The 16997-nt window shown below is 38.4% G+C and overlaps 1 protein-coding gene across 1 annotated transcript in view; it reads right to left on the bottom strand.

The window, feature by feature from the left end:
* Positions 1 to 11159: 11159 nt before the first annotated feature.
* The window catches only part of CNMD (chondromodulin), a 29066-nt gene continuing 23228 nt past the window's right edge, over positions 11160 to 16997 (bottom strand). Inside the window, exons 5-6 of the mRNA XM_008060070.2 lie at positions 16228 to 16394; positions 11160 to 11715 (exon numbers count right to left, since the gene is read on the bottom strand). Coding sequence (XP_008058261.2) covers positions 11500 to 11715; positions 16228 to 16394 — 383 coding nt within the window. The 3' untranslated portion in view covers positions 11160 to 11499. The remainder of the gene's footprint in view (positions 11716 to 16227; positions 16395 to 16997) is intronic.

Genomic DNA, 16997 nt, shown 5'->3' with positions numbered 1-16997 from the left:
ACTAATAAAATCGACTCTGCAGCACCAGCTACGTCACTGCTGCTTTTACACTTGCTTCCAGACATCCTGGGATTGAAATAAAGTTTTTGTGCAGCAAAGTACACAAAAGCACAACCAGTTTTAGAGGGTACATGCATGTGACAGTCTATGCTAGACATGTGAAATAACTTGCATGTTTAGACACATGAATCCATGTTCGCATCTTTGAAAGTTCACAGCATGAAGGTTCATATGTAGGGGACTTACTGCCAAGAATACGTTCCAGGACTCTGCAGTGGATTCCTGAAACTCTAGGTAGTATTGAACCCTATGTATACTGTTTTTTTCTATACATACATAACTATGATAAAGTTTGAATCATAAATTAGGCTCAGTAAGAGATTAACAACAACTAATAATTGAATAATTATAACTATACTGTAATAAAAGTTTTGTGAATGTGGAGGTCTCAAAATTTTTTTTTTTTTTTTGAGTTGGAGTCTTACTCTGTCGCCCAGACTGGAGTGCAGTGGCCGCTCCCGGCCACTGCAGCTTTGACCTACTGGTCTCTGGCGATCCTTCCGCCTCAGCCTTCCGAGTAGCCAGAATTACAGGCACGAGCTACCACGCCCGGCTGATTTGATGAGGTCTCACCAAGTTGCCCAGGCGGGTCTCGAACCTGCGGGCTCAGGCAGTCCACTCACCTCAGCCTCCTAAAGTGTGGGATTACAGGCTGAGCCACCGAGCCCGGCTAAAATATTGTAGTGTCTTCAACTATTTTTGGACTGTGATTGACAGTGGGTAACAGAAACCATGGATAAAGGGGTACTACTGTAAGTGGTGTATCTGTATTGCATTATCTTTTAAAATCTAAAGTTCCAAGTTCAGAAGCACATCTGGCTCCAAGGGTTTTGAATGAAGAACTATGTATCTGTATATGTGAGGTACAAAGAGTATTGTCTAATGTTACAGATAATATTAGATGATCTTTCATGCACTAGTAAAAACCTAGAGAAAGCCTCTTTTGTGTTATAAGTTTAGACTTTTAAGATTTGGGATTCTCTCTGAGGAAAGTATATCAGCTAGTTAAAAATTGTTAGTATAATTTATAAAATTAGTACTTTAGAGAGCATGAGTCCTTAGAAAAGTTTTAAATAAATTTGAATAATTTTAATGTACTTAAATAGCTTTTAAATATGTAAGTATGTCAGCAGCACTTTAAAAAGAATCATAAACTATATTGATGGCAGAAAATATAAACTATATGTAGATGGTTAAGGCACTTCTTTCAGAAGTTCTCTGATTATTTTTGTTTTAACCTAAATCTCAAAACAGATGGTAAAACTACTAGGATTTGTAAAAACAAGGTACAAAGTCACACTATTTATAAACTGCACATTCTGTTTTGTTATTCCCATCAGTGAAGAGAAGCTGATAGATGTTTTTACAAGAGCTCATTAATTTTATTATCCTCCTCTTCAAAAGAGTCATTGTAGAGCTAAGATAAATCTATACTACTGTGAACTCACTCTTAGTTGGGAGCGCTTCCCCAGCTACCACTTCCTGTACTCAAGCATTGACCTTTTCCGTGGCTTTAATTTGACTAAAAGTGAACACATAAGTTAGCTTTAGGCTAATGATACATATCTAGTGGGCATGAAATATGCTAAGAAATGGAATCCATTTACTTGGCTTTATTATGCTATTAGTTACAAAATAATTGATTTTTTTTTTTTTTTTTTTAATTTCTACTCAACCACAGAGATAGCTGTTGTTTTATAGTGGAAAGGGTGCTAGCTTGTGAATCTAGACTCTTAAAAATCCCAGTTCTGGTATTTTAATAATTGATTGTCCTGATGGTTTTGAAGGCTGGCAGCTTAACCCATATTAACTTTTTTCTAATCTGTAACACAGAATTAGAATTACCACTCAGGATTGTGAGGATTTAATAATTTAAGGTCTGATTTAAAGCATGTGATCAATTGATTTTTTTCTTCCTCAGTCCTGTTGAATGTTGGAATTCTTCAAAGGAGGGTAACATTCAAGAATGTTCATAATTCAACTCCACCTTTAGTTTTTAGCTTCATTTCTCTCTTGTCACTACTTTGCTGTGGACCAAAGCTCCAGCCACACACAAATCTTTACAGGCAGCATCGAACTTTTCCTGAAAAGGACACATAAAGTCTCTGCACATTCTTTGTTTTTTTGTTTGCAGACCTTTGCTGTGTGTGTCTGAATATGCCATGTATTTTCATTCCTTCTTCTGCCCTACCTGAGTATCTCTGGTTTCCTACTGATGTGTCAAACTGAGTTCATATACCATCTTCAGGAAAGCTGTCTAATCTTGTGCTGCACTGTCACTGACAGACTTTTGTGGCACTTATGGTCAAGGCATCATTGGATCCTCTGATAGAGTCATACCAAAACCATAGTGGCTCATGAGCAAGTTTGAGAGTGTTGATCTATCTATTCACTCTTTATTAGGCCACTACGTTGCATTTGAGTTTTTCTTCCTCCTTGTGGCTGCACTTCTTGAAGGTGGGGGCTGGCTTCCATCTTTGTGTCTGCAGCACCTAGTACATACAGAACAGGCCCTCAGAATTGAATGGGTGGATGGATGGATGCATTTGCTCATGGTCTTATCACTGCGTGGAATGCCCTTATTTTCTTTTATTCATTCTGTAAGTCCTCAGTTAGAAATGTCAGTACTCTTGTGAATTTCCCCACTCCATGTTCTCTACCAGAATGCATTGCTGCTCTAGCTGTTATGTGGAAGTGCTTTGTTTATGCCTTTGTTGTTTGACATATTTTGGAGTTAGTTGCAGCTCTGTCTGAATAAATTTACCTTATGTGTCTTGGTCAGTTACAGTGTTAGATCTTTGATACAGGAGATAGTGCCTTTTACATAGTATGTACTGAAGTATTGGGAGTTACTTCATCCCAAATTATAGTTTTTAAACATTTACTTTTTAAAATATCAACTCCTTAAAATTGGTAATTTATTCATTAATGTAAATAGGATAGGTTTTTGTTGTTGTTGTTGTTGTTTTTAAAGACAAGGCTCCCCATGTTGCCCAGGCCAGAGTACAGTGGGTAGTCACAGGTGCTGTCATCATGCATTAAAAGTCCTGGACTCACGTCCTTAGCCTCAGCCTCTTGAGTAGCTGAGGCTAGAGGCATACACCACCATGCCTGGCAGCATGGTAGTTTTTAAGTAGGTTTTAAACCCATGGCCATGAGAGTTAAATTTTTATCTATATTACTAGAAGGAATAACACATATAACTAATCAAAATCAGTGTGATATCCAAGTATTTTTCATTTTGCTATCTAATTTTGAGATTCTTTTTTAACAGAGCTTAGGAGGGGGTGTCTTGAATTTTTTTTAACACGTTTAAATGTCCTGATTGCTTTAAAATTAAAATGTGTACTTTAAGGGTTTACTCTCTAACTAGCTTGGTTATCCTTCCAGAAGAAATCTTAAGCCAAAACATCCAGGATAGAGGATGGCCAGAGCTTTATAGAATCAGGCATGGAATTAGGTATGAGTATATGTAGAGGGTCCAGGAATCAAGAGTGAGTTCATTTAAGAGCATACCAGCTTCTGGAGAAAAAAACTTGAATTTGCTTGCTTGTATGTTTTTTTCTGGAAAATCCCCAAAGAAATTTTGAGATACTGAATACTAAAATATCCTCTTTGATGATGCCTGTATGCTTTATTTTTTAACAGCATTAACACCTTTGAGGTCTTTGCTGTCATAAGCCATATATTTTTTTTTCCATCGAGGGCTTGCACTTTAGGTAATAGAATGATATAAGTAAGTGAAAAATAATTTGACTCATGACGTTAATTCATTCATTGGTTCAGTAAGTATTCATTGAGTGTCAAGTATGTGTCAGACACTGTTCTAGGCACTAGGTATATACTGGTAAACAAAATTCCCTGTCTTCTTGGAATTTTGCTTGTGGTGGGGGAAATGAGCAAACTTTATGTTAAATAATGTTAAATGTTAAGGAGGGAAAAAATTCTGAGAAAAGGAAAATAGGCAGCTGAAATTTGAGGTAAGAGACCGAGTAAGAATTCCCTGAGCAAGTGACATTTGAATACAGACTTGAAGGGAGTGAAGAAGTAAGCAATGCAGATACTAGAGAAAGAGCTTTCCAAGTAGCAGGAATGACCCATGTGAAGACCCTGAAGCAGGTATGTGCCTGATGTGCTTGTGCCGCTAGAACGTAGCAGAGTCAAGTTTGCTGGTGAGTGAAAAGGTAAAGGTGGGGGGTGGGGGGCATAGGCCAGGCAGGTCTGGGCAGGTAAGAGGGGTAAGGTGGCGGTGGTTTGGTCCATGGCTCGTGCCAGCTTAATATGAAATCCTCTGTGCTGTCACAATGTAATCAGTTGTTTTTAATTTTTTTCTAATTCTTATCAAGTGTTCATGTAAACAAATAATACTGAATGTCTTACATTGAAAAGTGTCAGTCTCTTGCCCTCCCAGTCCTCAGGGTCAACTATGTAAGATTATTTTTAGACCTCCCTACAAGCCCCAGAAAATCTCTGCAGTAGTCTGGGCTGGCCACTTAGTAGGCCTTCCCTTACCATTCTCCTGTTTGTTTTTATTTTCCTGAAGCTTATTCTCCAATAGCTTCCAAAGAAAGCCTCTAGGAGGATGTGTGTGGGGTGTATATACTTGAGCCCTTATGTGAATGACATTGTCTTCATCTTACCTTTGTACTTGAGTGTACATTAAATGACAGTTCGGTTGGGTATAGACATTTAGGTTGAAAAGAATGTTCCCCCAGCATTCTGAAGGCATTGCCTCATTGTTTTCTAAAACCCGGTGTTGCTCTTAGGGAGTCCAGTACCAACTTCTTGCATACTTTTTGTCCCTGAGGGGGTAGTAATACTTGTTTTATTTCTTTACTGTTATTTTACTGGAGTTGGAAAATGGGGAAAATAATTATGAAGTTGCCAGCTTAAATTGAGTTTCATCATATTTTTAAAGTGTGATTGTATCAGTACAAAATTTTTTCTTTTCAGTCAGAATTACTGTAAATGTTAGCACTTGATAATGTTAGAATATTCAATACTTAAGTTTATACATTTAACAGGGATTGCAGTGGAGTTTCACTCTGAATATGTTGATGGTATTGATGTGAATTTGAGTTATATGACTTAATAGATAGATGGAAAGCCTTCAGTCTGAACAGTCATCTTATTTCTGCCTTCTCCTACACATTAAATTAAAGATAATGGCAAATGTTTGTGTAATCTTTGTTTAGCAAAGTTAGTTTTTATTCTGAAATTACAGTTATAATAATATATACACTGAAACAAAATCAGATTAAATAGAGTGGTTGTGAACAGGGACTTAAGAATAAATGTGATATAGGATTTTATATTTAATAGAATTGTTAAAATCAAATCAGCAGAACATATTTTTCATGGGCCATCTACCAAGACTAGAGGTGGCTTTGGAACCTGTTACTCTCTCAAACATGTTTTTGCATTCCATCTGCTGTCAATATGAGACAAAGAAAAGTGAAATCAGAATTTCAGAGGTAGAGTGAATTTTCAACACTGTCTGTCCAAACATTTGGTTTTACAGATGCATTTTTTTTCAGTGCTCCTATCTCATGCTCATACATTTTTTTTTCTTCATAACAGTTCTATAATGTAATTCACATAGGTAGTTGGTGATAGAGTCAGAATCTCATTCTCTTTAAACTTAAATTACTTATCCTAGTCGTCACCTGACAAAAGTATCTGGCAAATAAAATTATAGCATTGGGCGGATATTTGTACAATATATAGGGTAGTGGTTCTCAATTCAATGGTGAATAACTCTCACCTGGGAAGTGGTTTCTTTTTTTTTTTTTTTTTAATGTAGGCCTTCATGGCTTCTCTCCTGAAATTCTGAATTAGTCAGTTTGGGATAGGGTCCAGTAAATCTGTGTTTTCTGTGTTTCTAACGAACTGATGATTTTGAAGCAGGTGGCCTGGGGGTGGGGGTTTGCACTAGAACCCAGTGATGTCGAGGAGTAAAGGAGAAAACAAAGAAGTGAGAGTAGCACACCTTACCTCTCATGCCTTATTTCCAGTTAATTTTAGAAAAGATTAAAAAACTCCTTGGGGCTTTCTCCTTTAAAGGACTTGTTTCCCTTTTAACAAAGAAATAAAAAGATCTCTCAGAGGAGAGATGCTCAATGATTATTTTGTTCCTCTGTCATCATAACCTTGGGGGTCACGTCATTGAATCCATATAACAGTGTGACACTACACACGACGGAAGAATATCTGTTTCAATCAAAGTGAAACAGAATGAGAATAACTACTTGGGCAAGACACTATTTTATCACTGCTAACTATTACTAGAGTTGAGTAGAGAATGCTAGAATATTCATAGAGAGCCATGCCATCGTACTGATTCATAATGAGGTGCTATTTAGCAACTGGAATATTCTCAGATGATACCTGTTTGATTACACATAGATGCTAAGTGAATATTTAAAATTATGGTGCTGGTTGAGTAGGCAGAGTAGAATGTGTACATCCTGTGGAAGTCTTTTTTTTACTAGTTTTTCAGAGTTACCTTAGTAACTAACAGGCAGGAATATAGTTTTAATTGAAAAGAAACCACTTGCCTTTAATAGCAATATGTCCTGCCAAGAGAAAGTTCAAATTTGACTAGTTTATTACAGGTCTTTGTGTCAGTACAAGGCCTGTATCAGTACAAGGCAGGGTTATTATAAAAAGATGGATAATTGCTAGGCCAATGAAATATAGGCGGTGGAAAGAAATTTCTTAGCAATTGCACCCTAAAAGGAAGACTGAAGGACAGGAATTGTGTTTAAAAGTAATTACAAGTAAATTTGCAAATAAAATGCTAGTTTTTTTTAAGTATATAGAGGTATTTCTTTCAGATTGTCTTGTTGCTATTAGAATTGTTATAGCCATGTACAGAAAAAAGGAGTTGAATTTCTCGGTTTTGATTCACTTGTAGGAATTCAGTATGAAGAGAATTTTTGCATAGGAGCAGGTACAAAGGCAAGAACAGGAATATGACATGTCATCTGTAAATTATTACTAAACTCATTGAGATAATTTAGTGGGGTATACCTCTTAAAACAAATGATTTTGAATAATTTGGTGTTTTAACTAGTGATGTACTTTAGCTTAGTTGGTATACTATTTCCAATCCCATTACTGATTTTTATTACTCTGGTGATAACATATACCCTAGTAAAGACTGATTCCTATATATTTGATTTTAAAACTTTTAAGATGTAAAAATGGTTCGTTAGGTCAAACACCTTAGAATATAGCCTCAGCTATTTGCTCTTCAGATTACACATGCATAAATGTATTTACGTGTAGATGTACTTACCTTTGTAAGTACCTAAAAACAATGTAAATGGAATACTTTTGAATGTAAGTAGTTCAGATAAAACCTGTGGTGAGTTCTTTAGTTAGTCAACACTAACTTAACCTTTTTTGTAAATTTGATTCTAATACTACATTGGACTTTTTCAAACTGAAGCACACCTATATATGCATATAGAATATGAGCATGCATATATGTATAAAAGCTTTTAAAAGGAGTTTACCTTTCTTTATAAAACACCAAAACACTCTTTGCCTGTAAAATGTTTTTGCTAAAGTTTATATCATTGACTCTTAAATTTACATCTTCATGTTTGAGGTAGGCATTTAGGACTATCTGTGCATGTCGATTTTTGTCAACTCTGACCCCCTCAATAAAAAAAATTGTGACCATTTTTATAAAAAAATTCATAAAACAAATATATAGCTTATAGAGAAGTAAAATTAATTCCACTCTCATAAGAAGTTTCTATTTTGTAAAAATGTAGCTTGTATTTCAGTATAATAAAATCTGATATAAGAAATAAACTGTTGAGTGAGTTAAGCAATTATTCTTAGTATGTTTACATTTTTAGTGTCACAATTAATTGAGGTGGTGATGGAAGGGAGGTATAAGTGACCAAAAAACGCTTTCTCTCTGACCGTAAAACTTTCAGATTTTGTTTTCTGTTGATATCCTTGAGTATTTAGTGACTTTTTATAACATAGAATCCCTTTATCTGTTAACTCATTCGCAACCACTGATGTGAATTTATGTCACTCCAAATTCTGTTCCTGGTTGCCGCTGAAATGAATTTATGTCTTTGCAAATTCTGTTTCTGAATGCTGCAACGTTGTTGTCATATATATGTGTTATTACATTTTGCCTGAAAACAGTGAGGCAAGGAGAAAGTTAATTGAGATAATTACCCGATTTACTGTTATCGATTTACATAGTTAGTAAAAATTGCAAGTTTGTCATTATGTTGTTGTGATTAGTGTTGTATACTTGTATTTTGATAATTCAGGGCTTTCGTACTTCAATGTTAAAAATAATGTAGCAAGGCCAAGGTGAGAGGATTGTCTGAGTCCACAGGTTTGAACAGCCTGGGCAACTTGGCGAGACCTCATCTCTACAATAAATCAAAAAGTTAGCCAGGCATGGTAGTGTGTGCCTGTAGTTCCGGCTACTTGGAAGGCTGAGGTGGAAGGATCACTTGAGCCCAGCAGGTTGACATTGGGGTGGCCATGAGCATGCCGCTGCACTCCAACCTGGGCAATGGAGCGAGACTCCAACTCAGAAAAAAAAAACAAAACTATAATTATGGAAAATGAAGAAATATATGCTGGTGAGATTTCCGAGGTTAAAGGTGAATCCAGTGAACTTATTAGTGATATGAGATAGTGATGTAATGATGCAATGTAAATGAAGAAATATATATATAATCGGTTTATAATCCAAATAAAAATACAAAATATGGAATGCTAATCAGATTGGTGTCTGAGGCAAATACTGGATATGTCGTCTGCAACTTTCAACTGTGTTGTGAAAAAGGTGACAGTTTAGGAAAGACCTTATGCTTAACAACAGAAGTTTGTGGCAACCAGCTTCGGGTTTTTTTTTTTCACCCGCACTATTAAGAAAGTGAAAAATTTGCCAGTTGTGAATGTGTTAAGATATTTTCATCTAATTATGGAGTTTTGAAAAGGGAGCATCTTTTCAAGAGGTAGCCTTCCTGTATGACATGCTCTCCTTGTTAATATGCCTCTTTGGCCTGTCTGGAACCTGCTTAGTTCTCACATGGAAAGCTACCAGGGTGATGGAAACTCAACCACCTTCCTCCTCGCCTGCAACCTTTCATTTGTTCCCTATTTGCTAGCACCTATTTCCTACACACTCTCTCTCTCTCTCTCTCTCTCTCTCTCTCTCTCTCTCTCTCTCTCTCTAGTTTACATACCAGGTTCCCTATTTGCTAGCACCTATTTCCTACACACACACACACACACACACACACACACACACACACACACACACACACACACACTCACTCACTCACTCACACTCAAGTTTACATGCCAGGTAAGAAAAGAAAGCTGCTGCTTGCCTTTCCTTCCTGATGCTTCCTACCTCAACCTGAACGCTCTGCTTTTCTGTTTGTACCATGCAACTTCACACCTATTGGCTTTACTCACGCTACTCCCTCTGTCGTCCTCTGTCACCTTCCCTTGGCTAACTCCTGCCCATCCTCGAAGACCTAGGTATTCTGCAAGAAGCTCAGACTGTAATCCCAGTGGCTCAGTGAGCTCAGTGGCTCAAGCCTGTAATCCCAGCACTGTGGGAGGCCAAGGCGAGAGGATTGCCTGAGCCTGTCGGTCCAAGACCAGCCTGGGTAACATGGTGACACCTTGTCTCTACAATAAATCAAAAAAAGTAGCCAGGTGCGGTAGCATGTGCCTGTAGTTCCAGCTACTTGGAAGGCTGAGGTGGAAGGATCCGGAGCCCAGCAGGTCAACGCTGGGGTGGCCATGAGCATGCCACTGCACTCCATCCTGGGCAATGGAGTGAGACTTCAACTCATTAAAAAGATAATAATAATTGCTTTCATCTTTATCAAAGCTTTCTTGTGCTGAACCCTGGTTGTATCCCTCCTGAGGCCATGCACTCTTCTGGGCTGGGATCACCAAGTCATTCTTTATCCATTTCTAGAACCCAGTACAGGTTGCTGAGTTGTGAAAATGGTATGCAGAACCATTGGCATGTATTTGCTTAATAGAGTGACAACCATTTAAAAGATTAAACATGTAAAATACATCACTGCAGGAAGTAGCTGCTGCCTGAAAACAGTGTGACTATTATGTGCTGTTACATATGTCTTTGCTGCATCCCTTTTTTCTCCAGGGATCTACCTCGCTGTATATTGCATTCAGTGGAGGCATCTGAGTATTCATCTAATAACCGTGTTTTTAAAATTCTGTATCATTTTACACACTTTAATTCATAAACACCAGACATACAGTAATACTCTGTACTCAGAATATGGGAATGTGGTGAAATCATGACAACAAGACTTTCTGTCATCTCAGAATCCTGTGTTTTGGAAAACTTATTTTCCTTAGGAAAGTTGTTTATCTCTTAAACAGTGAGATTCAAAACTAAAATGTCAAAAAATATGAAACACTTGCGCATCTTCCTGATTGAACATTTCAGTTTCTAAAGATAGTCCTTGTTCCTGAGGGACTTTCTTTATGTCATTATACATAAATAAACTATTCCTCCTCAGCCTTGTCTGCCAAGCACCACTGTCAGCCCTATTACCAGGAGAGTAACTTACTGGTAATTGGACTACATCAGCAGCCTGATTTGTACTACAAAGGTAAAAGTCATTATGCTTCTTCGTGCCCAGTGACCACTTACTGAAACCAGATTGAGAAGGGTATGAAACCTGCTTTTCAGAATGTCAGTAACATCCTTCCTCCCCACAGGTCTGACTTACCTTTTACTACGTTTTTCTTTATTCTAATGCTTTCCCTGGTGGCGACTCAACAGAGGTCAGCCACCTGTTAATCACATGCCAGCACATACTATAGGCAAAGAATTCCCCATGAGCTTCCACATGGAGGCTGAAAATGTTCACTTTGAAGTAGATTCCATTAAATATCCTTTTGTTTTTGCTTTTTCCTGTTTTTATCTGGAAATTCTAGAGACACATTCACAAGACTGGGAAGAACAAAAGACAGTTAAGAACAGTTAAGGAATTCTGTGCAAGTAACTTAATTATTTTAGTCATGGCTTGATTAAAAGGAACTCAAGTGTTCAATAGAGATCTTTGACAAACTGTGAATGTCCATGTTTATTTCAAAATTGCTTGGGAAGACATAAGGATGCCTCACTGGCAAAGCAGAACAAATAAACAACAGCAAATAATAAAGGGATTTTGATGGCATTTTGGACATGAACTACCCTTTCTTTCAGTACATTTGTACATTCTATGTAAAGTTCTGGAAAGCAATTGAGAAATGTTCCGTTAGAAAGTGTCTACAGTAACACCAGTCAGGTTGAGTATAAAAATACTTTGTGATCCCTTCAGCATCAACATGCCTCATGCTTCTTTGGTTGTCTCCAGTTAATTCTTACTTTTACAGCACATGATATATGAAGTGACTTCACACCATGCCCAAGATACGGGCCACCCACCAGCTACATGGCATGACGACTCTGCAGGCTGAACGGCAGCCATGGTAATTATAAGGCCATGGGTAATAGCCCCCCAGCGGCTCACAGATCTTCTGGCAGTGTGTGTAGCTTCGCCTACATTCTATACAGCAGATTCCTTCGTGATCCAGTCTAGGGTCGAATGTCATGCTTTCCCCTTCCTGCTGCTGTGAAATAAAAGAGAATTACTTGTGTTTTCTTCATAGTGAAAAGGTCATGGTATGCACACAAGTTTTAAATAAGATGCTGAATTTTTCACTGCTACAAGAAATCAGCTAAATCTGTAAAGAGCTTTCAATCTTGTAACCTACTGTCATTTAGATTTCCTTCTGATGATGTCAAGGAGTCTTCACCAACCAAGCTGTCACTGGCAAAAAGTTTTTTTAAAAAATGGTATCCTGAAGTTTCTCCATGCTTTTGATGAACTGTGATTATCCCTCAATAATGACTTAGTTCGTTTTATGTAGGAAAACAACAAGGAAGCATTATGATCAAAAGCAGTATTTCTGCCACTGCTAATTTTAAGTCAGTGGAACACTATTGCCTTCATGTAGTAATGGCTTCCAGGGCTCTTATGAGCACATTTTGAAACTCATCGATCTAGGCTAAAGACATTTCAATTCCAGTTGCACTGGCTCAGGAAATACTATCAAATCATTTTGTTTCTCCTGTCTTCGTTTCTGCAACAGAATGGAGATGTTACCTCCATTGAGACTAAGGGGTTTCAGGAAAAGGGCCCATAGAAATTCAAGACCTTGAACTTTACCTTCTAGTTTCCGTCTTTTAGTTTCTACAATACATAAGATTGTATTGACGTTAAAAAAAAAAAATCTGTTTAAACTGCTGGAGAGAGAGCTGGAGGGAACTTGCCCCTGCCCAATTTGCTTATCTGGTTTTTCCTTTTGAGGGAGTTGTTGGAGTAGAGACTCTATAATATGGTATTGAATTGTACTGCCAAGAAGCCCTATCTTTAAATTCTTGACTCAATTTATGCCTCTCTTCCTAGAGGTCACTGATTCTGGTATTTTTAAAAACCTCTTTTTTTTTTTTTTTTTTTTTACCCCTCCACTCTGTCACCCAGGCTGGAGTGCATAGTGGCACAATCACGCCTTACCACAGCCTCGACCTGGGCTCAGGTGATCTTTCTGCCTCAACTTCCAGAGTAACTGGGAATACAGGCACGTGCCACCATGCCCTGCTGAGTTTTAAAAAAATTGTAGAGACAGAAGTCTTGCTATATCGCCCAGGCTGGTCTTCAACTCCTGGGCTCAAGCAATCCTCCCACCTCAGCCTCCTAAAGTCCGGGGATTGCAGGTGTGAGCTACTACGCCTGGCCTAAAAAAGCCTGTAGTATAAGTTTTGATTGGAGGGATGTTATTAAAGATTTCAAACAAAGCAAATATTGCAAACATACTGGAAAGTGGAGAAACTTGTATACAAACACTCCCATCTAGATTTGGTGATTGCTAACCTATTGTCAGATTTGCTTTTTTTTTCCTCCTGAAGTATTTACTATTTTACTTTTTAAATTTACTATTTTAAAGTAAATTCTGAAGTGAATGTAAAAAGAATTGAAGGCATTGTGACATTTCATTCGTAGATACATTAGGCTGTACCTCCAAAGAGAAGATATTTTCCTACATAACCACACTACCATTATCACACCTAACAAAATTAATTCCTCAACATTGATACAGTCTGTATTCAAATTGTGACATCAAAATATCTATTACCTTAACACCATTTTTTTTTTTTTTTAGTATCTGTCACCCGGGCTGGAGTGCAGTGGCATGGCATGCTTACAGCCACCACAGCTTCAACCTGCTGGGCTCAGGTGATCCTTCGGTCTCAGCTTTCCAAGTAGCTAGAACTACAGGAATGTGCCACCACGCCCAGCTATTTTTTTATTTATTGTACAGATGAGGTTTCACCAAGTTGCCCAGGCTGGTCTTGAACCCATGGGCCTCTCACCTCTGCCTCCCAAAGTGCTGCAATTATAGGCGTGAGCCACCACACCTGGCCACACCATTCTTTTTTATTCTTTACACTCGCTCTATTTTTTTTTTTTAACCTTATCTCTTTAAATAGATTCATCTGGCACAACAAAAAGACAACCACCTCATTAATTGTGACTGACTTTTCTGGGCACGAGGAGTCAAAAGGCCGTTTGGTTGAAGCATGCCTTCACCTGAGGGTTTGGCGAAGATTTGTTAAGATTAAAAGGTTGGGAGTAAGTCTCAGGTTGTTTTCTTTTTTGACAGGGATGTGTGACGGACTGAGATCATGGAGAGAAATGCTTTAAGCATTTCTGCTTAAAGTCAACATATAATAAAGGAAAATTTATTTAATTGAGGTTTTTCAAGGAATATGGATCACCCAAGCTGAAACCTGGACAGAGTCACATCCTGCCCTTCTGTAAAGAGGCTGATGCCCTCATCCCTTGAACCAGATTCAGCCAGCCCAGCTATCTGGGGGATAAGCTACATTCAATTTTGTTTGCCTATTTAGATTTTATTTCTTTATTGTTCTTTGAGCTCAGGAGTGAAGTATTGTGTCCTGAATTTTCTGATAAGCCGTAGGTTATTTAGAAAATATTTTTCGATCTACATTTTTCTAAAGTGGTAAACTAGAAAATATATTTGCAATATATGACACAGTATAGGCCTGAATAAACTACATAGAAGAAAATGCTCAAATGACTTCGTGTATGAAAAATGCTCAACCTTACACATAATTAAAGACAGGCAAGATAAAACAACCACGAGGTACAATTTTCACCCAAGAGATTGGCAAAGTTATTTTAAGTTTGATAATAAATGGGTCCTTTCGTTGCCATTTGCAGACACACAGCTGATGCAATTCTTTAAAAGGCAATTTGGTATCCTCCATTAAAACGTAGATCTACTTTGACGTAGCAGACCCATGCTTCAGTATTTATGCTAAATAAATACTGCGTACAAAGTATAATAACACCAATAGCCAACATTAAACAAGTTGATGTTTGTCTATGTGTCAAGCCGTGTGCTAAGTGCTTCACCTGCATTGCCTCATTTACTCATTTCCATAACCCTAGGAATCTTGTTCAAGGTGTATACTCTAACAGTATTTGTGGCAGCAAAAGATAGGGAGATAATTTATATGCCCACCAAAGCAAAGCACAAGATTTCTGTACTACTAAATGAACAGTAGTCATTAAGTGAATGAGGTATTGTGCAGGAGCTATAGAACAATCTCCCAAGCACTGTCTTGTAACTGGAAAGAAAGCAAGGTATAGAAGTTTCGTGTTAAAAATTGTGTGTGTATTCACTCAAAGAAACTGGACAAATAGTCCTTGTTAATGGGGTTCCTCAGGCTGGGTGTCTGGGGTGGAAGAGAAACTCGCTTTCCATTATGTACCTTTTGGTGCTGGGTGTTTATTTGCTTTTTTTGTTTTTTTGACTCACTCTGTCGCCCAGGCTGGAGTGCAGTGGCACACTCATGGCTACCGCAGCCTCGACCTGCTGGGTTCAGGTGACCCTTCCACCTCAGCCTTCCAAATAGCTGGAACCACAGGCAGACGCCACCACGCCCAGTTAAGTTTTGTATTTATTGTAGAGACGAGGTCTTGCCAAGCTGCCCAGGCTGATCTCGAACCTCTGGGCTCAGGCAGTCCTCTTGCCTCTGCCTCCCAAAGTGTTGAGATTACATGTGTGACCCACTGGGTCTGGCTGGTGCTGTTTTTTAACATATGTGCATGTTTTTATTTTAAAAGCTAGCTACACATAAATACCTACGATTCTACTTTCACTTCCTGCAAAGTATAGAAATAGTTAATACTTCATGGAAGATGGGAATTTTCAGCACCTTAGTGTCATCCTCACAAACATCAGTTTTCAACTTCAAGTGTTTTATGTGAGTCTACTCTGACTGGACTGAGAGCCCCTGAGGGCGGAAGTTACTCCTGATTATGTGTACAGGGCCAAGGAAGAGCAGGTACTCATACAATGTCTGTTGAATGAACGAATAACGTGGATGTAAAGGGCAAGAGAGAATACTTTCCACGTGTTGCCTCCAGAGAACCCTCTAGAAAACATTTTAAAATAAATTCCTGATATGAATTCATTTTCATGAATTTGTACGTGACCCCAAAAGGAGAACACAGAAACAACTTTGTACATATTCCCAGCCAATCAGAATTTTACACTACAGAGGCGAGGCCTAATTGTTCTTGCCCTTAATTATAAGCCTTGCAACAAATAGATGAAGACATTTTTTAAGTAATCAAATAGCCGGGTGTGGTGGCTCAAGCCTATAATCCCAGCACTTTGGGAGGCTGAGGCGAGAAGATTGCCTGAGCCCAGGGGTTTGAGACCAGGTTAGGTAACTTGGCAAGACCTCGTCTCTGCAATAAATCAAAAAATTAGCCGGGCGTCATAATGGCAAACGTGTAGTTCCAGCTACTTGGAAGGCTGAGGCGGAAGGATAACCTGAGCTCAGTAGTTTGAGGCTGTGGTGGCCATGAGTGTTCCACTGCACTCCAGCCTGGGCGACAGAGTGAGACTCCAACTCAAATAATAAAATAATAAAACAAAGGCTTAGTTGAATGCTAAATGCTCATTGAAAACCTCAAGTAGAAATACCACTTCAGTTCTATGTTTAATGCATTTGTCTGAACACGTCATGAAAACACCAGCACGCACGTGGTAAGGATTATCCGGGTTGAAGGGTTCTGAGTCCTCTTGAACACTGGGTCTGGTTTCATTATTTGGTCTTCCAGGGCCTGGGTTGCCCCGTGGTCCACTGCTTGGTCTTCTTGTGGTAGTTGGAACAGTTTTTCTTACCACTTCTCTTCTTTCTCTCTGTATTTCTGCAAGAATTGCTGTAAATTAATTCCTTTATTTAAATAATTAAGGAAGTTAGATCTGTGTTTATCAGGTTGCAAAACGTAAAAGCCATGTATTGTGGCTAATGCCTGTAATCCCAGCACTTTGGGAGGCAGAGACAAGAGAATTGTTTGAGTCCGGGGGGTTTGAGACCAGCCTGGGTAACTTGGCGAGCCCTTGACTCTGCAATAAATCCAACAAATTAGCCGGGTGTGGTGGCGCACGCCTGTAGTTCTGGCTACTTGGAAGACTGAGACGGAAGGATCACCTGAGCCTAACAGGGTGAGGCTGTGGTAGTTATGAGTGTGCTGCTGTATTCCAGCCTGGGCGACAGGGTGAGACTTAGACTTAAAACAAAATCCCCCCCAAAATAAGAAAAGGATATCATATATATGATCAGATACTTGTAAATTTTTGTGCTTATAGCTTTTTGCAATATTAAACCATACTTTAGAGCGTTAGAATAGTGGAGAAACATACAAATAACCTGAATTTGGTTTTTAATACTAATTGAGACAGACATTGTAAGATGGCTCACATTCATTCTCAACCCTCCCACCCCCAACTTTTTTTTTTTTTTTTTTTGA

This window comes from Carlito syrichta, unplaced genomic scaffold, assembly GCF_000164805.1.
Source record: "Carlito syrichta isolate Samal-C Ts95f unplaced genomic scaffold, Tarsius_syrichta-2.0.1 Scaffold304508, whole genome shotgun sequence".
Classification (NCBI taxonomy): Eukaryota; Metazoa; Chordata; class Mammalia; order Primates; family Tarsiidae; genus Carlito; species Carlito syrichta.
Note: the sequence above shows the minus strand (reverse complement) of the source record. Positions and strands in the feature narration are given on the sequence as shown.